This window comes from Mastigoproctus giganteus, chromosome 5, assembly GCF_048544385.1.
Source record: "Mastigoproctus giganteus isolate SK-2022 chromosome 5, ASM4854438v1, whole genome shotgun sequence".
Lineage (NCBI taxonomy): Eukaryota > Metazoa > Arthropoda > Arachnida > Uropygi > Thelyphonidae > Mastigoproctus > Mastigoproctus giganteus.
In genome coordinates, this window is record NC_143579.1 from 179,607,240 (window position 1) to 179,634,307 (window position 27,068).

General features: G+C 36.9%; 1 protein-coding gene across 1 annotated transcript in view; it reads left to right on the forward strand.

Annotated features, from left to right (window-relative positions):
* The window catches only part of pelo (pelota mRNA surveillance and ribosome rescue factor), a 220,382-nt gene that overhangs the window by 84,736 nt on the left and 108,578 nt on the right, over positions 1 to 27,068 (forward strand). The window contains exons 4-5 of the mRNA XM_090373555.1: positions 3,116 to 3,206; positions 11,306 to 11,469. Of these exons, the coding sequence (XP_090229681.1) occupies positions 3,116 to 3,206; positions 11,306 to 11,469 (255 nt within the window). The remainder of the gene's footprint in view (positions 1 to 3,115; positions 3,207 to 11,305; positions 11,470 to 27,068) is intronic.

Here is a 27,068-nt window from a genome sequence, read left to right on the forward strand (position 1 = left end):
TTATAGTTTATTGGGCTTTTCTGTTAGTGCAATCTATTATAAATGGGTAATAAACTCTATCTTATTGCATTTGCAATAATACCGATAACTGGAATTCTGTAGGTTTTTACGTTACAGTATTATGGTTACAGTTTTATATCTTAAATGGTTACAGTTTTATATCTTAAATTATATAAAAAAACATAAATAAATTTTCAGAATCTTCTCTTCATTCCTATTTACTTATTACAAAGGGGAAGGGAAAGGGACCAATGTGCAAGTGCTGGCAGTGCTAGGAAACGAAACAAAATCGATTAGAAATGAAGATGATTAATTAAGAAGTACGAAGCAGGACAAAGTTTGTCATCTATTGCACGGAATTAGGTCTCGCTGTTTCAACAGTGAATACTATTTTAAGGGACAGTGCACATATAAAAGAACATGTTGAAGGATCAACACCTTTAAGATCAACAATGATCACAAAACAGCATTCAGGTGCCGTGTTGAAGATGGAAAAGCTATTAATAATATGCATGGAAAATCAGATTCAGAAGCAAGTGCCCCTGAGTCCAATGGCCATTCAAGCAAAAGCAAGAAGTATTTATGAAGATATTAAAGATAAGTACGGCAAACCCTAAGCCAAGTTGATGGCAAACAATGGGTGGTTTAATAGGTTCAAGCATCACGCTGGTTTCCAAAACATTAAAGTATGTGGTGAAGTCACCAATGCTGATTCTGCAGCTGCAGAGAAATTTTGTGATGTGTTGGAAAAAAATCTCCACGGCCCTCAACTTCTGCAACAGCGTGCTTATCAGCTGGTGATTTAATTCTGGCAATGATGCTTGTAAGGTAAAACTTGCTGACGTTATGCCTATCTCCTCTCTCTTTTCGCAATTTTATAATTTTGAAATTTTTTTAATGTACACTTTTGTAATTTTCCATTTACATGTTCGTCTAACATTTTATTTTTGCTTCAATCAAATTCAGTGTGCATATTTGCTTGTGCTGCATAAGCCTTTAGGGAAATTCTGACTTATGTAAAATTTGACTTGCAGAGTTCTGCCGAATGCAATTCTTACGTAAGTCGGGATAGTGGCTGAACTTTACTTATAATGGGTAGAAGGGCTAAGAAATAAGTGGACTCATACACCAACCATTAAATGAATTTTACTGTAACTAAAATTTACAAATAAATATATATGAAAAAACAAATTATATAGTTAACTATAATTTACAATAAACTGATGGCGGCTGTATATTACGGAATACTAAAACTATAATAAAATCATTTACTATAAAATATGCTAAAATATAAAAATTAAAAGCACTAAAAAATCTGAAGCTTTCAAGAGCGTCAGCTCCCTTCTTCAACAGTACTGTTGAAGATTATAGTTTTAGTATTCCATAATATACAGCCATCAGTTTATTGTAAATTATAGTTAACTATATAATTTGTTTTTTCATATATATTTATTTGTAAATTTTAGTTACAGTAAAATTCATTTAATGGTTGGTGCATGAGTCCACTTAATTCTTAGACATGAATTTTCCCGACCTCAGAGGCCTCTTTCAGGATGTTGTGGGTAGAAGGGCAATTGGTCTATAAGAATCTGGTTGGTTGGGTGACTTTTCTGGGTTTTTGATGATTACCTTGAGGAGGGCTCTTTTCCATTGGGTCGGAAAGACTCTGTCCCAGATGCAAGCATTTAGCAGGTTCTCTATGATCTCTGGTCTCGAGAAAAGGACAGGAAAAAATACCAATTACAGCCCTGTATATAAAATAGCCACTCAAGAGGGACCAATACCAGGTGTCAAACACTACATTTCATGCTGGGGGGGGCGCCTCCGTAGCCAGGTGGGAAGGAGCAGCAGTGCGTAGTACACGCTTCTTGATTAGACTGGGGTTTGAGCCCGTCACCACCAAATACGGAGGATGCGGAAAGGTCAGGGAATGACCACCGCATATCCCGGAGCAATATGGCCTTAGTTGCTAATGCTCCTAAAATCCAAATAATAATAACAAACTCATGCTAGGGGACCCAGTATGGATCCCCTTGAGGGCAACCCCTGGTCATTGGTCTGGTAACTTCCTCAGTAGGTGTTTTGACCACAAGATGGCAGTTATTCAGGTAACTGGACACTAGGTGATGCATCGTTGCAGACACCCTGGCCTGTCGGAATCTCTCCAGGATTGTTTGCCATCAAAGGATCCTTTGAAATCCATAAAGAGGCCAAGGGCGTATTTCCTCTCGGTGTTACTGGCTAGCACATGGCCCGGATGGCACCTTAAGTACATTTTCCTTTCGTGAAGCCGTATTGTTTTTCTATGTGAAGGCCTTTTGAATGATAGAGTGCTAGAAATTTTCTGGCCATGAGCTTTTCCAGTACTTTACTTATAATGGGTAGAAGGGCAATCAGCCTATATGAGTGGTTGGTCGGGTGGCTTTCTGGGTTTTTGATGATTATCTTGAGAAGGGCTCTTTTCCATTGCACTGGAAAGTCTTCATCCCTGATGCAAGCATTTAGCAGGTTCTCTATGACCTCTGGTCTCAAGAAAAGGACAGGAAAAAATACCAAGTATAGCCCTGTATATATAATAGGCTCTCAAGAGGGTCCAACACCCATAGATGTATAAGAAAAGTAACTGGCCACCAAAGTTATCTGTTTCTAAGATCCCCGTACCAGTAGGACATTAATGGCAAATAGGGTAATAAATAAAATATGAATCCATGTAATCCACGTGAATACATGTTTGTAGATCATCCAGCATCAAATACATATTGATGTTGGTTCATCAATATGTATTTGTTACTATGTATATTTGTAGCCCTGCTAGCCAGAAGTCTGTAGTCCGGGCAAGCTTTATGACTAATAGACGGATTTAATATTAATAAGGGGGAACAGACTGCTTAGTTTAACTTTCTGCATGATGCTTCTGTTTCTAGACAGAAAAATACCTAAACTATAATTCATTTCCTGCCAGAAAACAAAGGTTGATACTTATCTGTATTGATTTGTTGCAAGAATGTTATTTTTATTTAATCCAAATAATTTTAACCTTTCAAGTTATTATAATTTCACATCTAATGGATAGCAGACTCATTAAAAGTGTTATTTTTTTTTAAATTATTTTTAGATGGGTCAGTACCATACATTAGATTTGGAGGTAAACAGAAAGTTCTCCTTAGCTAAAACTCATTGGGATAGTGTGGCACTTGAGAGAATAGGTAAGTAATATAAAGTAATTTCTGAATGTTCATATATGAGATTACATAAATTAAGTATAAGTTCAGTTTTACATAGTTATGCAAATTTAATGATACTGTCTAGTATATAGTTGAACCTTCAATGCCACCACCCATTTTCCAGCTATGTTTAGGAAAATAGGAGAATCTAGAAAACTGAGAATCGGCAAAGCAGTGTGTCAGAGTTTATTTTGCAGTTTGGAGATTTCATTTCAGTGTCATATATTTTTGTGCCACAATGAGATATTTGTTAAGCCATAGAATTGTCTAATTGCTGTTTGTGAGCAAGATGGTAATAAATTTTTCAATTTCTGAGTTTTGTGATTTGTAAATGAAGCATTAGACTGTGATAATTATTCACTAAACATGTTCACTGTTTAGTGACTATTTTTTAGAACTTTTAAATGGTTGTTTAAATATCACTGACATACAACTTTCATCCATTTGTATATGCGACCTAAAGAAAGATTAAGTAGTCCACAGGATTGTTCTTTTTTGAAACGCAAAAAAGTTCCTTATGTATTGTGAAAAATGGTTGACATTGGGATGTTGGCGAATGATTTCATGAAACTATTTTATGTTTTCCTTTCTAAAATACACTGTATTGTGTACTGTATGTTTTGTAAGGGGAAATAAATAGTTACCTTTCTCCCAAAAAGGCTACAATTGTAAAGGTACAGTGCTATATAGCACTATATATAATAAGTTGCAACCTAGAAGTACAGTATATATCACAGCTATTTTATGACCCTAAGGGCCTCCACATGAGTGATTTTTTTTTTTTTTTTTTCTTTTTTGTGGCCAGATTCGACTGCAAAAAGTGGCTGCAGTTGCCAATGTATTATATAAGGAATCGGCAAACTTGTGCACATGAACATTTGCCTTACCACTATCCAACTTCTGTTGCCAAGCAATGGTCAATCCCTGCCACAGCGTTTTCTCATAGCACACACAGCCACTTGTAGTTTTGTCTCTTCATTTGCAAAATTGTTTTGCAAATGAAGAGACAAATTTTGATATTTTCATTAATGCAATACAAGCTCAACCTGTTACATTTGAAGAATATAGTAATAAAATAGAGAAGACAAAAGCCTGGGAGAAAGTGTGTAAAGTTTTTTGCAGCAATTTTAAGGAACTGAATGAGAATGAAATAGGCGAGCAATTGTAATTTTTATTAACAGAATGGCAACAAAATTTTTAGGAAAAAAAAAAAAATACAAAATAAAAGTTTTCTAGTTGTTCAAAAATTATTAAATTACCAATTTGTTTGCTTATAATTATAATTTTTTAAAATTTAATTCTAAACACTCTGACTTCAGGAAAGTGCTGCCCCAAATTTCTTATATTTTTGATTATCCCATGGAATTCCTCCTTTGCTAACAAGGTATTCTGCCAACTCTTCATGGATGGTGTAAACATTTCTTCTGCCTTGTGTAGAGATTTTTGTTAAATCATATTAACCTTCCATAGATAATGTGTGTTCAGAATTGTCCAAAAATTGGAAAAACTTGTTCTCATGGGAATGAAGAGTATGGAAGAGGCAGTGAAACTGCCCATACTGAATCCAATCGGCTAAAATAGGATGTGTCCAATATATTCTTTTTCTTCTTTACCTTCTTTGAGGCAACAATAATAAAAGAAGTGCTTCTTTGCCAGAATCCATGATAATACTGAAGGTATTATGGCAAGATAGATGGAAAATCACCTGGCTGAGCGACATTTTGCAGTCGGACCGACTACTTCAAGGTCAAGTCTCATGGCTTTGGTGGTTACTTTTCATTGACTCACTGTTCGTGTTTTGCAGTTGAGTCTGCCCACAAAAAAGTCGCCCGGGTGCAGAAGCCCTAAAACTCTGGAAAATCCCAAGGTCTGGCAAGGATCAGGACTTTGTTGCTGAAAGGAGGATTTGACTTTAAGTCAAAAGGGAGTACTTACAAAGCATATTATAAAAGGATCTAGTAATCTGACTACTGAACTACCAAAAGCAAAAAATGCTAACATCATTACATTAATGATCTTAGCATTTTTGATATTATGGTAATAGTAAAAGATATTATGGTAATAGTAAAAGAAACTTAATGTTATCAATTAAGTTTGAATTAAATTATAGTCTCAACATTTTATTAGAAAATTTAGAGAACTGACTTGTTTAAACATCTTTAGCTGAAAAAAATGATGTGCCATGAAATCAGTAACTAAAACCAAATGAAGAAGCCAGTACTGTAGAATCCTAGTTAATTGAAACAAATGGGACTGAGGGTATTTCAGATAGTTTATTATTTTGCATAATTGGTTTATTATTTTGCATAATTGATTTTAAATGCACTCTATATCTATGGTATAAAAGTAAAGCAAGAGAAAACAAATGATCGGAGCAATATGGCCTTAGTTGCTAATGCTCCTAAAAACCAGTATAACAAACAAAACAAATGAGAAAGTTAAGGTTTATGATTTATATATTATGTACTGTACATGCTGTTCTATGGTTTTATAATAATTATCAGTTATTCTGCTTGAGAAATCTTACTTACTTTTTTTCCGCTGCACAATTTTGTATTTTCTGTCTGATTTGGATTAGTTTAATTCAGTGTTTTCCAAAACTTCAGTTATTTGTGTACCAACTGCAGCTTTTTTCTATATCCACATATCACCTGTATTATTACATACTTAATATTTTTCTTTAAATTGACTCACTTTAATACCTGAAAAAAGAAAACATGAATAAATACAATGAAAAAAATGTTATCAAGTTACAAAAATAAAATAATGAAATGCAAGTAATAAAATAAATCTAATCAGTTTACAGAAATGCTTACCTGAAAATAAGTTCCTCAATTAGAAGAATGGAACTTTATGATCAATTAGTAATAAAGGGATATTTGGTTAATTTACCCCCCCACACCCCCGGAGGGGGGGGGGCTCACATTTGGTGAGTATGGGCTTGGCACACCCAGGGTCCTGAGCTGGATATCATCATTCTTCTCTTTCTTGGTGATTCCCTTCTACTTTTGACTCCTCTCTCTCTCTCTCTCTCTCTCTCTCTCTCTCTCTAGGTTACTCAGGAACTTTTTTTTTTTTTCCTGGTGCAGCATAAGCCTCAGGCTTCCTTGCATCATATGGATATTAATAATAATAATGTCGCTTAGTTTAAGATGATAGAATGCTACGTTAATAAGATGATTCTCTTTTTTTAATTTTGATGTTAACCAGTATCAGTGATGTTAACCAGTTAGAATCTCAACTCACATATATACATTGTTGGTATGACGTTACATACGAGTTGCGACAATAAAGTTTCGAGAATAATTTTGTTTCCATAAAAGTGGCCACCTGTAAACCGTAATGTCCTCCTGCTGTAGCCTGAACCCCTCCCCTACCTGCTTGCAAAGGGTAAACATTGTCAGTCGTTTCAGTCATTGTATAAGTTGGTTCGTGTAAAGACATGTTTGAGTTCCATGTTACGTGAAAAATGGAACACAATTTAGAGCAAAGAGTTGTGATAAAATTTTTGGTGAAAAGTGGTGAATCGTCAACGGATATTATGAAAAGCTGACCACAGTTTATGGAAATGATACCATGTTGAAACCACATGTTTTCAATTGGGCAAAACAGTTTCGAGAAGGATGTGAATCCATCAAAGATGCTGAATGTCCTTCAATGACAAAAACATTGTGCATGTGTGTGATCTTGTTCGAAGCGATAGACAGTTAACCACAAGAATGATTGCCAAAAAACTAAACATTAATCGAGAAAGTGTTAGATTAATTTTGACTGAAAATTTGTTGGTGAGGAAAGTATGTGCAAAGCTTGGTGTAGGTGTGCAAAGCTGGTACAAAAAACCTCTCATGAGCAGAAAGAAATTCGGTGTAGTGAAAGAGTTTTTAACTTCAAAATCTATCACAACGTTGCAGCACCCTCCGTATTCTTCTGATTTGTCTCCTTATGCCTTCTTTTTATTCCCTTGACTAAAAGAAGTCATGAAAGGAATGCATTTTCAGGCAGTTTCTGAAATTTTAAGTAATGTAACATGGGTATTAAAACAGATACCAGAAATGTTACAATTAATGGATCCTATGCTGGAATGTGTGTGTACAGTCTGAAGGGGACTACTTTGAAGGCGATGGCCGGCCTCACATCTGTAGAATTTTCAAAATAAAATTTTTAAATGAATTATTCTCGAAACTTTATTGTCACACCTCGTATAATATGGATAAAGGAGAATTAATTCTTAAACAAAATGATGTGACTTTTGTTTAACAAACTTGTTTCAAGAAGCTAACTGAAGTGATCTCCATAATCTGTTCTTCAGAATGTGTCAAGTTATTTGTTAATGTTCACAAAGTGATAGGAAAAAGGGTTCCTTATCTGTTTACTGCTGCCATCTGGTTTGGGAAAATACTTGTGAAGACCTTTTATCAAGTCTTTTAAGTGTCTCTTCAAAATGTTCAAAATAATTTTGGCAAGTTCTTCAGATGGGTTTGTAATCAGGTCATTCAGACAACAGAAATAATCCAACTTGCCATGATCAAAGCTTGTACCCTTGTAGCTCCAGTTTTGTGATCATTGCATGCTTTCTGATGTAAGCTTTCCTTGAAAGGATAAATTTAGGTTGTTGAAATGAGCAAATATATCCCCAAGATATGCTAATTTGTAAAACCAGTCCTAACCATGCATACTGTCTCACAGGTTGAAGGTTTTTTCCTAGAAGAACTTGAAGTTTTCACATCTCAGATAGATAAGTGAGGACTTTTCCACACGAAAACCAACAGACTTCAGTATGAAACAGTAGTCATTTATAGTCATTGCCCATTTCCTAAGAAAGCTGAGAAAGAAGTCAAGAATTCAATGACCTGCCCTTAACATGATTCATAATTTTAACAGCTTCATTAAGTGAAGACTCTTAAATCATCATGTATATCTCAGGTGGCAAGTGCCAATATCTATAAAACAGTGAGTAGATTTTGTTTCGGGGGCTGTTGAATACATGAAACAAGTCCTCTTATTGGACCAATCATATCTTTAGTGCCAGTTGTGCTTATCCTAGTGTGTTCCATTCTCTCTGTATTATTGTTTGTCATGAAGTCATAAGTATAAAAATCACCTGCGAGGTGATCTGATTGAGGTATATAAAGCCTTGAACGGTTTGAACATGCTCAATGATGATGGAATTCTTCCTCTTGCTCAGAATAATCACCTGAGAGGGCATAAATTCAAATTGAGGAAAGACAGTTGTAGGATAGATGTGTGGAAGTTTGCCTAGCGGGTAGTTTATTGGTGGAACAGACTTCCACCTTTCGTTGTGGAAGTTGATAGCCTAAATAAATTTAAGGCTGAGCTGGACAAGTATTTGGAACGAAAGGAGGGGTGAAATCGGAGCGGTTGTTTTTTTTTTTTTTGGCTGATGCTGCATAAGCTTGCTCTTGCATCGTATGCCTCTACTAATGCTAAATGCTAATGTTAATCTCTTCTCTGGTTGTCTAAGTTGGCAGAACAATGTGTCTTCATGGACTTCTTTATTTGGTTCATCTCTGACAAACTCCAGAACATTATCTAAGTTCACAAAAGTGGTGGATTGATTAGGTTTTAGTGAATAATATTGGCTTTGTCATACTTGGGATAATAATAATATGTTTTGGGGCATATCTGTAATTTTCTGACGAATTGTGACAGAGGCACCTTATCAATTATTTTTTTTCGCATTGTCCTCGATCATCACCCTTGCCATCTCTTTTGCAGCAGATTTGATAAGTATCTTGCCAATTACTTCATCAGCTCTTGCAGTTAAATACAATGCTGTAAATGAGGCTTTCATGGCTTCTGAATTTTCATCCCCTGTCACTGGATTTTGAATGTTTGAACATCATCCTGCTTTGCTTCAAAAAATTTTATAGGTTTTGCAGTTTCAAAATGATAATTAAGGTTGGGTTGTTTGTACCACAATTTGTGAGCATCTCCAAACGTGATACACAATTTTGTTTTTCTTACATTCTCTCTCATTGTCAGTCCACGAAAATCCAAATTTCGAATAATTTTCATTGTATTTGCCCATTTTTTTTTTACAATTTTTTTCTTTGCAGCTGGTACTTTTACAACACTAACAGACAGCTAAAGCAATTCATTAATTTGGTCCTCATACCTGTCTGAAGACATGAGACTGATTTCATCAAAATCACCACTAATACTTGCATTTCTTTCACAATCTTCATCTTTATTCTTTAAAATCCTATTTTTACCACTGATCGATGATGGCAATAACAGAAAAGAAAACAGAGAACAGGCCCAATTTCAATTCGCAATTACACATACTTATATATACTTTGCATAGTAAATGATCATCAACTTCCAGAATTGGTCTCAATGTATCATTAAAAAGAATGCAGCAATGTGCATGGAAATTCAGATTATGAGGATTCATATCATCCATATATGGCAACAATAATATCTGTGAAATTACTGTATTGATGTACTAGTTATGTTTTTTAATATATATTAAAATAAATGCATAACTATTAAAATAAAAAATGTTCATCCATGTACCACCTGAAATCATCTTGCTTACCAAATTTTGGGAAACACCAGTTTAATCAGCAAAACCATTTCTTTATCTGAAAAAAAGTGATAGCTTGGATTGGTCTCCAGTTTTGTGCATTACTGTTAAAATGCCCAAAGCATTTATTAAAAAGTTTATCAGGAGAATATTCCTGTTTGTTAGAAGTTAAATCAAAGGACCATACAAATAAAAAATTAAAAAACAGGAATATTTTTAAGTTATGAACACTTCCTCAACAACAACAGATGTAAGTTCATTCTAGTGGTGATCAATGACTCGATGGCTAAAGGCAAATTTACACACATCTATGCTGCAACTGTGAAAAAATTAGGAAGTTCGTGTGGTGGTGGGGGGGGGGGGAACCCTACTTTAGAGGATTGTCCATGCGACTTCTGTATAGCACTAACCACGCTGATATGATACACAAAAATTCTGCTTGGGATGATATATAAATTAAATATTATATAAATTTTTGTTTTCAGTGGTTTATGTAATGATGAATTTGCAGTCTTTATTTATTATTTACTATTATTTTTCTGACTGAAATTTTTATGCATCATATTTGCTAGGTACTCTCGTGCACAGGAAGCCAATTGGCTGCTCATAGGGCAAACTGTTTCCTGTGTCTTTTACGATTCCAATCTCCCCTACTGTGGCTTCAGCCCATCTCTGTAGTAGCTACCTCCCCTACAGCTGCCATCCTATTTCCCTAGCTTTTTTCCCCCCTCTCATACTACCATCCCATGCTCACTTTGAAACAACTTTTTTTTTTTTTTTGGGCTCAACATAGAAAGCTCAAGCAACTCTATGTTGGGTCCAGCCAGAGTTCTGAGCCCTTTCTACTGCTTGGTCTACCTCCAGGTGGTGATGATAGGCAATGTGGGGTCCCAGCAGGGGCCTCGTGGCTAAACAGTCAGAAAAATAACACAACCCTTCACACTGACACAAACCACACTTTACACACATTCTATCCTTTACATAGTTCTGCGCACTTCACAGAGAAAGAAATGCAGAGTTGGGGGAGATCCCTAGTGCCACTTGACATTGAACACTGTCACTACCAAACAAAAGTGTAATAAATAACTTATACCTTTGTTTGTAGATTATTCTCTTCTCCCATTGTGTTGATCTACCTGCTCACCTGAAGGCATAGAAAGCATGGAAGCTTAGTGAAACCACCTGCTTACTGGGATTCTGGTTTGCACAACAATGAACTAAAATTTGTATGTTGTGTGGATAGTGTATTTCATAATGTAAAATTATAAGTAGATACCATGTAATGTTCTTTACATACTATGTTTAAGTTTGATTCCTAAATTCTGCAAATCTTGTTTAAGATTTGCAGTGAGATATTTATTTATGCTGCCAATGAAATTAAATTAATATTAGTACAGTTACCTGTAATTTCAATAACACCTGTTGCTTTTCATTTGAACACAATATATAATAGCAATATATTTTTCATGTGACTGTATGTGTTTTATGTTATCCAACAAATATGTTAAACTTTCCATTTTGTACTACTTTTAAGAAATGGCCTGTGATCCAGTACAGCATGCAGATTTGGCAGCAGTTGTAATGCATGAAGGTTTGGCTCATATCTGTTTGGTCACATCAAGTATGACTCTTGTTCGGGCCAAAATTGATGTTAATATTCCCAGAAAGAGGAAGGGCCAGTGTGCACAACATGACAAGGTATCGTTCTCTTTTTCCTTACCTCTCTGCACACCGATGTGTGATAGTTTTGTAGTTTATTTGTAAAATAAAACAAGTCTGATTGATTTATGGCTTTCTTTTATTTTTTATCTTATATTTATTATGGATTTCAAAGCAGCAGCCAGGTGCACTGAGTGATGAAATTATATTAGTATTAGTAGCGACAAATGATGCAAGAAAGCAAGCATATATAGCATCGGCAAAGAGAGAGAGAGAGAGAGAGAGAGAGAGAGAGAGACACAGATAACACTTCCCATTTCACCTGTCCATCCCTTCTAACACTTTGAATAAATTCAAATAAGAATTAGACAAACCACCCACCTCCTCTATAACAAATGAGTTCGTTCCAACAATTGACCACCTGCTGGCTGTAGGCAAATTTCCACACATCTATCCTGCAACCATACTTTCTCAGTTTGAATTTGTCCCCTCATATGTGTAGTCTGAGAAAGAGGAAGAATTCCATCGGCATTGAGCTTACTCAATCCATTCAAAGCCTTAAACACCTCATTTAGACCTCCTTGCAGGTGCCTAGTCTCCAGGCACTGCAGTTTGCAGAACTGAAGCCTTTCCTGATAAGAGCCCCTTTTTTGCTTCCCTTACCAATCTTGTTTCTCTTCACTACACCTATTCCAGTGATCCACCTCCATTGTAAAATGAGGGTTCTAGACATGTATGCAGTATTCAAGATGTGGTTTAACCATTGCTTTATACAAAGGAATAATTGCCCCCTTATCGCTGCAGGAATTCCTGTGTATCATCGAAAAACTGCAAGAGTTGTCCTTGGCAGCCTATTTGCCCTGCTCAGACAACTTCATATCTGTGTGCAGCATTAACCTGAGGCCTTTTTTATTTTCCACTATTCTGAGTATGGTGCCACACAGTTGGAACATTAGTCTGGAATTACTACTTCCCATTTGCAGTACCTGGGATATATTAATATTCAGTTGCTACTTCTTAGCCCGTCTACCTAATTTGTGTACATCTTGTTGCAGTAGCATATTCTGATTGCTGTGATTAACCCTGCTGACATTTGTATCATCAGTAAACTTAAACATTATGCTTGATATGCCTTCATCAATATCAAGCATAATGTTTAAGTTACAGAATTATTAATATTAGTATTAGGGGTCCAGCACTGAACCCTAGGGACTCCATTATTATATTAGTCCAAGAAGAACAGTATCCATTGATAACTACTCCCTGTCTTCTTCCGCTGTGCCATCCCTTTATCCATAGCAGTAACTTGCCCTTAATGCAACATGGCTCCAGTTTGTATAGGTAGTCTTTTATGAGCAATGGTATCAAATTCTTCCTCTCTTTCTTTCTTTCATTGTGCGAGATCATGACATGTCATGCATCATTATGATTGATTAGTGTTATTAATCTCATGACAATATGCTATTTTCAATGCTGTCATCATGATTAAATTTTTTATTGGCCTTCCAGTACTGCCAAACTTAGAAAACATGGATTGCAGTGCAAAAAAATTATTCATTTTATCAGTGACTTACTTCAGTTCATGTTTCGTGTTCCTAATAAAGCTATCTTGTAATGGCCTAATATGGTTTATTCCTTTCCCTCTAGCTTTCACATGGGAAAAATTCTTTTCCACTGTTCCTAGTGTTAGCATTAGTAGAGGCATTTGACGCAAGAAAGCAAGCTTATGCAGCATCAGCCAAAAAAAAATAATAATAATAATAAATAAATAAATAAATAAAAAATAAAAAAAAAATAAATAAATAAATAACCACTTCCACTTCACCCCTCTGTTCATTCGAAATACCTGTCCAGCTGAGCCCTAAACTTATTTAGGCTATTAACTTCCACGACAAGGGATGGAAGTCTATTCCACCAACCAACCACCCGCTGGCTAAAGGCAAATTTCCTGACGTCTATCCAACATCTGTCTTTTCTCAATTTGAATTTATGCCCTCTCAGGTGATTATTCTGAGCAAGAGGAAGAATCCCATCAGCATTGAGCATGCTCAAACCATTCAAGGCTTTATACACCTCTATCAGATCACCTCGCCGGTGCCTAGTCTCCAGACACTGTAATTTGCAAAACTTAAGCCTTTCTTCGTAAGAGCACCCCTTTGTTCCATTCACTAATCTTGTTGCCCTTCTCTGTATTCGTTCCAGCATCTCTACATCCTTCTTGAAATGAGGCCTCCAGACCTGTATACAGTACTCTAGGTGTGGTCTGACCATTGCCTTATACAAGGGAATAATCACCTCTTGATCCCTGCTAGACAAATTCCTATATATCATCGACAATACACCATGAGCTACTCTTGCAGCCCGTCTGCACTGTTCAGAAAACTTCATATCTGCCTGCACAACCACCCCCAGGTCCCTTTCATTCTCTACCACTGTCAGTGTAGTACCACAGAGTTGATACGTTGCTCTGGGGTTGCTGTTTCCCATATGTAGTACTTTACATTTGTCAGTGTTAAACTTCATTTGCCACAAGCCCATCTGCTCAACCTTTCCAGATCCTGTTGCAGTAGCATAGTAGTAGTAGTAGTAGTAGTAGTAATAATAGTGGCACATGATGCAAGAAAGCAAGTGTAGGAGCTTATGCAGCATCAGCCAAAAAAAAAAAAAAAAAATCACACCATTCCCTCCAAATACCTGTCCAGTTACTCCTTAAATTTATTTAACCTATCAACTTCCACAACGACAGATGGAAGTTTGTTCCAGCAATTAACCACCCGCTGGCTAAAGGCAAATTTCCGCACATCTATTCTATATCTGTCCTTTCTTAATTTGAACTTATGTCCCCGTAGGTTCGTGATCTGAACAAGTGGAAGGATCCCATCAGAATTCAGCGTGCTCAACCCATTCAAGGCCTTATAGACCTCAATCAGATCACCGCGCAGGTGCCTAGTCTCCAGCCACTGCAATTTGCAGAACTTAAGCCACTCTTGGTAAGAGAATCCCTTCATTCCCCTCACCAATCGTGTTGCTCTTCTCTGTACATGCTCAAGCAAATCTACATCCTTCCTAAAATGAGGCCTCCAGACCTGTACGCAGTACTCAAGGCGTGGCCTGACCATTGCCTTATACAGAGGGACAATCACCTCCTTTTTCCTGCTAGCAAAATTCCTATATATCATTGACAAAACCCCATGACCCACCCTAGCAGCCTGTCTGCACTGCTCAGAAAACTTCATATCTGACTGCACAATTACTCCCAGGTCTTTTTCATTTTCTACCACCTTAAGTGTAGTACAACACAGTTGGTACGTTTCTCTGGGGTTACTTCTCCCCATATGCAGTACAGTGGTACCTTGGTTTGAGAGCATAATTCATTCCGGAAACATGCTCGTAATCCAAAGCACTCGTATATCAAAGCGAATTTCCCCATAGGAAATAATGGAAACCCAGATGATTTGTTCCAAAACTCAAAAATATTCATATACTGTAAAAATGATTAATACAAAATACATACCTTTTTTATATTTTTAATTAAATTTAATATACATAAAGCAATCGAATTTATTAATTATTGGGTAGGACGACTTTCACTGTCTCTAACGGAATCACTGCTATCTGTTGATTTTTTCTTTTTGTGCGACTTTAACAAGGAATCTTTCCAATGACACTTGCTTTTGCCTCCTTTTGAGGATTTCACGGAAATCAGATTCATCGCTCGCACTATTACAAAACGAGGAGGCACGCTTGATACACATAAACAAAGCTGCGCGTGTAGCAACTGAATAAACAACACCGTAAAGGCAGAGACAACTCTATTAACACCTCACATTTTACTAAAGCACATTTCTAGGGGTTACTACCATAAAACAATAAAAACAATTATTAGTTTCTTGCGAGTGGAATCTGTTATAAACTGGTAGTAAACTCGATCTAATTGCATTTGCGATTATACCGATAGCTGGAATTGTGTTAGTTTTTACGTTATTATGGTGAAATGTGTTTCCACTTCACTGATATAAAAAACCATAAATACATTTTCAAAATCTTCTCTTCATTCCTATCGGGTTGCGTTCGGTTGGGGTGATTCTGCGTTCGACTGCCATTTCTTGTAAACACAAGGGCTAATTGTGCATAAGCGAATTCGGTTCGTGTTATATAAGATATCGTTCCCCTATTTATAAATCGTGTATGATCGAATTAGTGTAGTGTAAACACGTGTTATACGAGGACTGACTGTACTCGTATTGCAAGACCTCGCTCGTTTATCAAGTTAAAATTTATTAAAAATTTTTGCTCGTCTTGCAAAACACTCGCATACCAAGTTACTCGTAATCCAAGGTACCACTGTACCTTGCATTTGTCAAGGTTGAACTTCAGTTGCCACTTCTTAGCCCATCTGCCTAAATTATCTAGATCCTGTTGCAGTAGCACACTGCCATTACTGTCATTAACGACCCTGCCAACCTTTGTGTCATCTGCAAACTTCGACATTAAGCTTGATATACCTTCATCAATATCATTGATAAATACACAAAACAACAGTGGACCCAACACCGGACCCTGTGGGACTCCACTAATAACATTAGTCCACGAAGAGCAGCACCCATTGATTACCACCCTCTGTCTTCTCCCACTTAACCATCCTTTTATCCATTGTAGCAACTTACCCTTAATACCATTCTGCTCCAATTTGTACAATAGTCTTCCATGCGCAACAGTGTCAAAAGCTTTCCTGAAATCCAAGTATATGATATCAAAATTATTTTTTGCATCCAGTTCCTTTGTGACCACATCATAATAACCAATCAAATTTGTCAGACAAGACTTTCCCTTAACAAACCTATGCTGTGTTTGAATTATTGCTGCAGTCTCGTCTAGATGATCCTGCAATGCATCTTTAACCAGTGACTCCATTATTTTACCCGGAACAGAAGTTAAACTAACTGGTCTGTAATTACTCGTGTCACCCTTCGATCCACCTTTGTGAATTGGGGACACATTTGCACATCTCCAGTCCGTGGGAACCTCCCCTGAGTCCAAGGATGCTCTCATAATTATGGCTAAGGGTTTGCTTAGTTGCTTTGCCGCCTCCTTTAAAATAACTGGATAGATCCCATCCACCCCAGGTGCCTTTCTTATGTTTAACTTCAACAATTTCTCCTCCACTTTGCTCTCAGTTATTACAAAATCATTAAGCACACTGCTACAATTTGATAACCTTCTTCCATTTTCAAACTGTAATAATTCCTCACGTGTGAATGTAGATGCAAAATACTCATTCAGTTTGTTTGCTATCTGAGCAGGATCATCAACAGTCGAACCATCGATGTCAAGTGGACCAATCATATTAATCCCCTTCCTTTTAGAGTTTATATAAGTAAAGAAATCCTTGCTGTTTTTCTTAGCATCTTTTGCCAAAGATTTCTCGTAATCTGCCTTCGCCTGCTGAACCTCCTTTGTGACCTGATTACAGACTAGCTTATATCTGCCACAGGCTTCTGCGTCACCTGATAATTTATATGCATCCCATGCATTTTTCTTCTCTGTCACGAGTCTCATTAGTTCATTTGATAACCATTTAGGCCTAAACCTTGAACGATATTTCTTAATCGGTATATAAAGTCTAGTAGCTTCCACGATTAATTCCTTGAATGCTTCCCACTTAGAATTTACTGTTTGTAACATCGTCAGTTGATCCCACTGTACAGAATTTAATAGTGTCAGTAGTGTCCTTGACAACCCTGCCAACCTTCGTATCGTCTGCAAACTTGGACATTAACTTGATATACCATCATCAGTATCATTTATAAATACAGAAAACAATAATGGACCCAATACTGAACCCTGAGGGACTCCACTAATAACATTAGTGCAGGATGAGCAGTGTCCATTGATTACCACTCTGTCTTCTCCCCCTCAACCACCCCTTTATCCATAGCAGCAATTTGCCTCCAATGCCACACTGCTCCAATTTGTGCAGCAGTCTTCCATGTGCAACAGTATCAAAAGCCTTTCTAAGATCCAAGTATATAATATCAAAGTTATTCCCTGCATCCAGTTCTTTTGTGACTGCATCATAGTATCCAATCAAATTGGTCAGGCAAGACTTCCCCTTAACAAAACCATGCTATGTCTGAGCTATGACTGAAGTCTTGTCTAGATGATCCTGCAGTGCTTCTTTAACCAGTGCCTCCATTAATTTTCCAGGAACAGAAGTTAAACTAACAGGTCTATAATTATTTGTGTCTCCCTTTGATCCTCCTTTGTGAATTGGGATTACATTTGCACATCTCCAGTCCGTGGGTACTTCCCCTGAGTCCAAGGAAGCTCTCATAATTATGGCTAAGGGTTTGCTTACTTCCTTTGCTGCTTCCTTTAATATAACTGGATAGATCCCATCCACCCCAACTGCCTTTCTTGTATTTATCTTCAACAGTTTCTCCTCCACTTTATAGCTTTATTAGGAACATGAAACATGAACTTCAGTTCATGTTTCATGTTCCTAATAAAGCTATCTTGTAATGGCCTAATATGGTTTATTCCTTTCCCTCTAGCTTTCACATGGGAAAAATTCTTTTCCACTGTTCCTAGTGTTCTTTTCTGTACCTCTCTTTCTCACTTTTTTTTCTACATAGGTAAAGGTATTACAACCTATAGGTTGTAATACCTTTACCTATGTAGAGAGAAGACTGTGAATGGATGCTGACTGCTTGGGGCATTTGTTCAGACTACATTGGAAGAGAGTAGGGAAATTTTAGATGTTAATTTAGAATAACAATGCCCATGGAAGTATCTATAGAAAAGGCATGTGGCAGAAACTAAATGTGTATGAGACAAAGAATTGAAAGACTCTTTAAGAGATGGATCATTAATGGCACCAACCCTGATATGTGAATAATATTCTATGGTAGGGCAGATTTGTACAGAAATGGGTAGTTGTTTAAAAAGTTGGCATTTAATGGGCTGTGATCAACTAAGCTATGAATAGAATTTCCAATCAGTAGAAGAAGGCGCCCCCATAGCCAGCTGCTCACTGCTGCTCCTTCCCAGGTGGGAAGGAGCAGCAGTGCGTAGCACACGCTTCTTGATTAGACCGGGGTTCGAACCCATGCCCACCAAATACAGAGGATGCGGAAAGGTCAGGGAATGACCACCGCATATCCCCGGAGCAATATGGCCTTAGTTGCTAATGCTCCTAAAAACCAAATAACAACAACAGTGGAAGAAGGTTATTAATACACAAGAGGAAAAGAGTGGGAGAAAGAACTGAACCTTGAGGAACACCAACATTAGAGAAGCTTGAAGATAGACTGCCATCTACCATCCCTCACAATGAATGGGCAGAAGGAAAACTGGGAACCCAGTTGCAAAGAACAGTTGGCAACTCATAAGATGGAATTTCGCAAGCTTCTCTACTGTTGGTTTTCCTCAAGGTTCAGTTCTTTTTCCCACTCTTTTCCTCTTGTGTATTAATAACCTTCTTCCACTGATTGGAAATCCTATTCATAGCTTAGCTGATCACAGCCCATTAATTGCCCACTTTTAAACAACTACTCGTTTCTGTACAGATCTGCCCTACCATAGAATATTATTCCCATATCTGCGGTGGTGCCATTAATGACCCATCTCTTAAAAAGTCTTTCAATTCTTTGTCACATAGAGTTAGAAGACATCTATGCCAAACCAAATCAAAATCCTTAGAAATGTCAAGCGTAGCTGCCGGAATTTTGCCAAATTTGTCAATCGCATTTGTCCAAAAATGAGTAACAAGTCAATGTATCAACAGCAGATTGACACCAATGAAATCCATATTGACGATTATTGATTGGATGTGGAAAGGTTCAAGGTAGTTTAAAGAGTTCGTAATTGATACAATCCCCCCCCCCCCATTATTTTGGAAACATTAGAGGCAAGTTTAATGGGGTGATAACGCTGGCCACGAAAAAAAAGAAAAACCCTTCTGGAGCACACAATTTGCAGTTTCTAAAGGAAATTGATCCTTTTATTCCCAAAATACAAAAATTGTCTCACTTTCTCCACTGAAAGAAATATTGAAATTTTAGTAACATAACACTGACAAATTCCAAATACGATAATATATATGCCATCTTAAAAATAAGTCATTCATTTTAAAATACTTTAATCAAATCCACTTTTCCATTGTGGATATGTTTTGATGAAGGTGTTCCCCCTTGCTTGTCACTTGCCTCTCCCAAATTCTAAGAAAAAATATCAGATGGGGATGGAAAAATGAATTTTCAAAGACATTCAGCAGCCCATATCTTTATAACATTGCAGTAAAGTTGACACCACGAATTCATGATTATCTTCTTTCCGGCTTCCAAGAAAAATATGTACAACTGCTTTAAATGATCACGAAGCAGTTAATTCAATATCCTGTAACATACATCATGGTCGAGGAGTTCCTTTATTTGAGACCCAAATTAAAAATAAAAAATTTATTATATTAGGGTTACCCGTAATTGATTACATTAACCCGTATTTTGTGTCTGTAAATTGCGTGTGTTGTTCTCTGGTCGATTTGCCTGTTTTGCTGGACGAAAAAGCTCCAGTTTCTGGGGGGAAAACCTTGTTATTTGAGGCCCAGTGAAAATTCCTTCTTTCAGTTTTGTGTATGTTAAATTGGAAAACACTTCCGTTATGTAGTACAATCCACTTTATTCTTCATTAATCAAAGTTATTTTACTTACTTCTCTGTTATTTTACTTCTCCCTGCCTCTTGTACAATGTATTTTTCTGTTGTATGACTGTTCCACAGATATGTTTTGGAATAGTCATACAACAGAATGAAAAACTTACCTAGAATATGTGCAATTTGCAGACACAAAAACACTGATACTTCATAGCTTTAGTTGCTTTCACCTGTAAGTAAAACACAACAAACAAAAATTAAGCCCCTGCTGAGATTTGTTGATGATATGTTAATAATTTGGTCACGTAAAGAATTTAGTGAGTTCCACAGGTTTTTAAACAGCAAACACAGTAACATTCGTTTAACCCTTGGGAAGGATACCAAAAAAATTGCTTCCATTCTTTAGATACCATTCTGAGATAGACATTGGAACTCTCTAAATGGAACACCCTCAAACAAGCATCAAAGAAAGAATCATTACACGTCTCTCACTTAGGGTTCTTTACATTAGCAACCCACATTTAGAGAAAAAGTGGTAATCCAATATAATGCACTCCATTATGTAAAATACCATCACAAGCAATCATCTCATTCATTACCATTCACCTTGGTGTAAGATCTCTTTCCCCTCGTGCTGATAGGTATTGGTGAATGATTATGGCTTTAGGATGTGATTCTCAACTATGGACCACCTTCATATAATATTACAGCTGATGGAGAAAGCAAATGAATATAAAACACCATTATGCGTGGCATTTGTGGATCATGAAAAGGCATTTGGCCACATACAGCATATGGCAACGTTTCAGGCACTGGAAAGACAAGTCATAGACGCCCCATACATTATGATTTTGAAGAAAATACATGAGAATGCTACCTCCTCTATTAGACTAGACAAAGACGGTAGCAAATTTAAAATTCAGGAAGGTGTTCGATAAGGAGACACATCTCTGAAGTTGTTTACTGCTGTCCTTGAAGAAGTTTTCAGAACATTGGAGATTGGACTGGTAGCAGAAAGGATTCAATGTGAATGGAGAGTACCTAAACCATTTACGATTTGCAGATTAAATTGTGAGCATAAGCCACGATTCCAAAGAATTAGAGGAAAATCTTAGTCAGTTATGCAGAGTTAGTAAGGATTTTGGACTAAAGATGAATATAGCTAAAACAAAAGTAATGATGAACAAGTATGGCACAGAAAGGGATAATCATCGAAGGAGTGATAATTGAAAAGGTGGATTCATATACTTACCTGTAACAAGTCATTAGCTGTAATCAGTGGTGAGCTGTGAATAATTTAACAATGGGCTCGCAGTTTTTCTGACTTTCTACCGAGTAAATTTGATCTGTCACGGAAACGACGTCATCCGCTGCTTCCACTAGAGGCGCTTCGCACGCTCGCACTACTAGTAGTGTGATTAGAGCGCGTGACGCATTTTTCATGACTGGTATATCTTGAGTCAGTGGCGGATTTAGGGGGTTGGACAGATGCGACTTATTACCCCCTTAACCATGCGTATAAGTGAATGTGTAAAACGTTCCTTGGTCTATATAAAAAAAAAAAAAAAAAAACTTAAAAACCTGGTTGTCATGCTTCGCCTTATGATGATAACTGGATACGACAGTGTCTGGAGTTCTAACTTTTTAGAATTTTTGAATACTATGATGTCGCAATCATGCTTTCTGAAGTTACTACTACAGTAAGTATGATTGCAACAATACAAATATTTGTCAACAATTTCTTTTTTCGTCTCGCATTTTCGTTACATTCCATTGTTAGGTGCCCCTAACAGCTGTTATGCCGCTTCAACTACAAGATCGGTACATCAATCAGTGCTATTTAGATACGTTGCACTCGCAAGTATACATCTCTTACTTTAGTTATCATAAATCCGTTGTATCTTGTCTTCCAGAAATTATGAAAATCTGTGACTGATCAATAAAATATTTACAATAAGAAAGCTGTTTTATTTCATAATCGATATATACAAATCAAAATACCTAAAAGAAACGTGAAGGATGTTTCGCATAAACCATGCACTGCGCGTGCTCGACACATGCGCAACTTTTTTATTCGTCTTTTTTTTTAATAACTAGGGAAATATAATGGATACCAGTAGCGTAGCTATCCTTTTTCGGGCCTGGAGGCAAAGAGCATGTTCGGGTCCCTACTTGATTAATGAAAATTGCAAAAACAGGAGATAGCCAAAGATGCCGGGCCCTTAAAGGGCCGGGTCCGGAGGCAATTGCCTTGCCTGCCTACATGGTAGCTACACCACTGATGGATACATTTTTTTCATGATAAAATTTTAATATTGAGAATAAAAAATAACATGAAATATTTCCCATATCACAAAAAGCATAAAAACTATCACAAAACATTCCACAATATAAAAAAACAAATATTACATAAAAAACAAACACTAGAAAAAAGTACACAAAAATCACAGTTACATGAAAAAAAAATATATTTCACAAATATTCAAGAAAAATTTATTCTAAAAATTGCCAATTTACTTCTTTATTAATATTTGTTGTCGATCTTCTGCTTTGCTCAATAGCTGAGCGATGATTACAGAGGAATGATTTGACATAACGATCCAGATCAAATTGAAGAAATGGTTTTCCATTTAGATGTATGGTCATCATAATCTGCAATGTGTTTAATTGTCACAATATTATTCATTACTCTGAAAGCTCACTCAGCTTCAGCACTGCTAATTGCAATGGTTTCAAAGATATTTTCTGGATTTCTTAATTGAAAAGGTAATTTCACTCGATTTTAAAGATAAACTGTCTTCGACAAAATCTCTAAAATCATTAATTTTTATTTCATATTTTATCAGAAAACAAATTTTTTATTCGATTTTTCACCCTCTTGCCACCGAGACAAAAGTTCTTTCACATTCCACGATTTCGGGTAGCATATGTTTAAAATTTCTTTTAATGGTATTGTTATTTTCTTTATTTAATTAAAGTTATTAATGTCCTGTTGCATTAATAACTTATCATTTAAGGATAACGCAATGCATTTAATAACTTGTCACGAGGTAATTTTTTTACTTTCGATTTTGATTCCTTCAAATTCTTTCCACTTCAACATGCTCTCAATTTTAGCTTCAGAATTTTTCAAATTAGCAATAGCACTGATAGTTCGAATAATTAATTTATATGCTTTTACCATTGTGATTCTGTAAAGCTTCTGAAAGGTAAGAGAGCTCCTGCAGGATGTCGATCATTACTGCTAAATTGTTAAGAAATTCCAAATTTAAAAGTTGATTTAATAATCTGGAATATTTAATTTCTGATTCAAAATGTTTGCACAAAGTGGGAATTCCTCCAACCCACAATTGCCATCTGCAAGCCTAAAGGCCAGAGGTGAGAACAATGCATATAAAGTTGTTTCTCCTAATCCATTCGTTACATGGAAATTTTCTTCGTTCAACAGAAACTATTTTAAATGTAATTACCAAGGGGGAATAAAAAAAAATTCGCTCTAAAGAAGTTCGTTAAACAGAGATCCGACTAATTAAACCAAAAATGAAGCAATTTTAAAATGATGGGAATGGGCCCCTCTCGCCCCACCGTGGTTTCGGCTCTGGATATTCAATAATTGCATTCAGGATTTCATTTGTGAAATAAATGATCGTCTCAACAATGGGCTCGCAAATTTAAAAAAAAAAAATAACAGTGGGCTCTCGTGAGCCCATGCGAGTCCACTGTAGCTCACCATTGGCTGTAATAATGATAAATGGCTGGAATAAATTTTGGATAGCAGTCAGGAAATATAGTCATGTACTGAGGAGCACTATCTCAATTTGTCTGAAATGTAAAATAATGAACCAATGTATACTCCCCACCATGACTCGTGGAAGCGAAACTTGGATTCTCACCAAAAGAAGGGAAGAGAAGCTTAAAACTGCACAGCAAAGGATGAAATTAATTATTTTAGGAATGAGATTGTTGGATAAGAAAAGAAACACATGTATTAGGCAACAAACTCAAGTAGAGGACATTCTTATCAAAACTAAAGAACTGAAATGGACTTAGGCAGGACACAGCTCAAAGACATAATGACAGATGAACTAAGAAAATAACAGAATGGCACCCAATAGCAGCTAAAAGAAAACCTTGAAGACAACAACAGAGATGGACAGATGAAATTAAAGAGTTCGTAAGCAGCCATTGCATATTTAGATCATTTACATGGGGGGGGGGGGCAAATATATTGCATTGCCCTCTGCCTCCAGGGCTAGATCAAATTTATCTACCCTCCCATACTGTATGTCCTCATTGTTAGTAGTAGTGGCATGTGATGCAAGAAAGCAAGTGTATGAGCTTATGCAGCTTCAGTCAAAAAAAAAAAAATTTGCAAAAAATCCCCTCTAAATTTTTGTCCAGTTCCTCCTTAAATTTATTCAATCTATCAACTTCCACAACGACAGATGGAAGTTTGTTCCAGCAACTAACCACCCGCTGGCTAAAGGCAAATTTCTGCACATCTGTCCTTCCTCAATTTCAATTTATGCCCCCTTAGGTTCATAATCTGAACAAGTGGAAGAATCCCATCAGAATTCAGTGTGCTCAACCCATTCAAGGCCTTATACACCTCAATTAGATCACCTCGCAGGTGCCTAGTCTCCAGCTGCTGTAATTTGCAGAACTTAAGCCTCTCCTGGTAAGGGGATCCCTTCATTCTCCTCACCAATCTTGTTGCCCTTTTCTATACACGCTCAAGCAAATCTACGTCCTTCCTGAAATGAGGCCTCCAGACCTGCACGTGGTACTCAAGGCGTGGCCTGACCATTGCCTTATACAGAGGGACAATCACCTCCTTTTCCCTGCTAGCAAAATTCCTGTATATCATTGACAAAACCCCATGACCTACTCTGGCAGCCTGTCTGCACTGCTCAGAAAACATATCTGACTGCACAATTATCCAAAAGTCTCTTTCATTTTCCACTACCCTGAATGTAACACCACCCAGTAGGTACATTTCTCTGGGGTTACAGCAACCCATATGCAGTGCTTTGCATTTTTCAAATGTCACCACCAAATACGGAGGATGTGAAAAGGTCAGGGAATGACCACCGCATATCCCAGAGCAATATGGCCTTAGTTGCTAATACTCCTAAAAACCAAATAACAATAACAGCATTTTTCAATGTTAAACTTTAATTGCCGTTTCTCAGCCCGTTGCCCCACTTTCGAGATCCTATTGCAGCAACATACTGTCATTACTGTTATTAACATTCCTTCCAATATTTGTATCATCTGCAAGTTTTGATATTAAGCTTGATATACCTTCATCAAGCTTAATATCAAAACAACAATGGGCCCAACACTGAACCCTGAGGGACACCACTAATAACATTAGTCCACGAAGAGTAGTATCCATTGATTACCACTCTTTGTCTTCTCCCACTCAACCATCCTTTATCCCTTGTAGCAACTTGCCCTTAATGCCATACTGCTCCAATTTATACAGCAGTCTTCCATGTGCAACAGTATCAAAAGCTTTCCTGAAATCCAAGTATATGATATCAAAATTTTCCATACAGTTCCTTTGCGATCATGTCATAGTTATCCAATCAAATTGGTCAGACTAGACTTCCCCTTAACAAACCCATGTTGTGTTTGAATTATTACTGCTGTCTTGTCTAGATAATCCTGCAGTGCTTCTTTAACCAGTGACTCCATTGTTTTCCCTGGAACAGAAATTAAACTAACAAGTCTATAATTACTCTCTCACCCTTTGATTCCCCCCTCCCTTGTGAATTGGAGATACATTTGCACATCTCCAGTAAGGGCGCCTCCGTAGCCAGGTGGGAAGGAGCAGCAGTGCGTAGCACACGCTTCTTGATTAGACCGGGGTTCGAGCCCGTCACCACCAAATACGGAGGATGCGGAAAGGTCAGGAAATGACCACCGCATATTCCCGGAGCAATATGGCCTTAGTTGCTAATGCTCCTAAAAACCAAATAACAACAACAACATCTCCAGTCCATGGGGACTTCCTCCGAGTCCAAGGATGCTCTCATAACTATAGCTAAGGATTTTCTTACTTCCTTTGTCACCTCCTTTAACTATATTCCCGTCCGTTGGGGCACATTCCAGCCCCAACTGGGTTCAGCAAGTTAATTCTATAATTTTTACTCTAATTACAGAGCTGAAACTCGCTATAGTTGGAGCCAGAACTGTTTTCTTGAATTTTCCCACTTAAATTTTCAAAACCTTCTATTGAATTTCATGCAAATGACAAAAATGTGACATCAAGTATGCATTTTTTTAGACCTTTTCAATTAATTTTTTTACCCCCGCCCTAACCAGCCTAGAGCTTATGAAACCTGACACTTGATTCATTTCTTGGTGTAAAGCGCACAAATTTCTTTTTACAGAGAGTGGCAGTTCTGATAAACAACTCCGCCTGAATACGAGCAAAGCGTGGGAAGTAATATCACGTGACCTCGTCACCCGTACAGCTACATCGAGAAGGGAAGGGAGTAGTATAAATAAACAAAAGACGAACAGGAGCTACTGTTTTTGACATAAGAAGCAATAAAGCGATACAGTAGCAATAACAGTTTATGAAAGGTGAACAGATCGTATTTCCTATCTTCAATGTATTGCTCCTACGAACAGAAGATCAAGGAAATTCATCTGTTGGAAATGGGAAAAACTGGTTTAAAACTGATATAACACTGCAATGCGCATTTGATAAAAAAAAAAAAAAGTTTGCTTTATTGTAATTGTTTTTAGTAAACAATATCGGAACAGCAGTTTTCAGGTTTTGATATTCTAACCAAATTTCGAGAAAATATTTCTATTTATAGCTGCGTTATTAACTTCGAAAACTGGTGCATCAAAAGAAAGAAAAAAAATCATCCTCTATGAATTTCTTTCTTTCTTGAAATGTGTATTGTTCACATAACTGTAATATTTGTAACAATACAAAGCTAACAGATTACGACTAACGGCTGCTCAA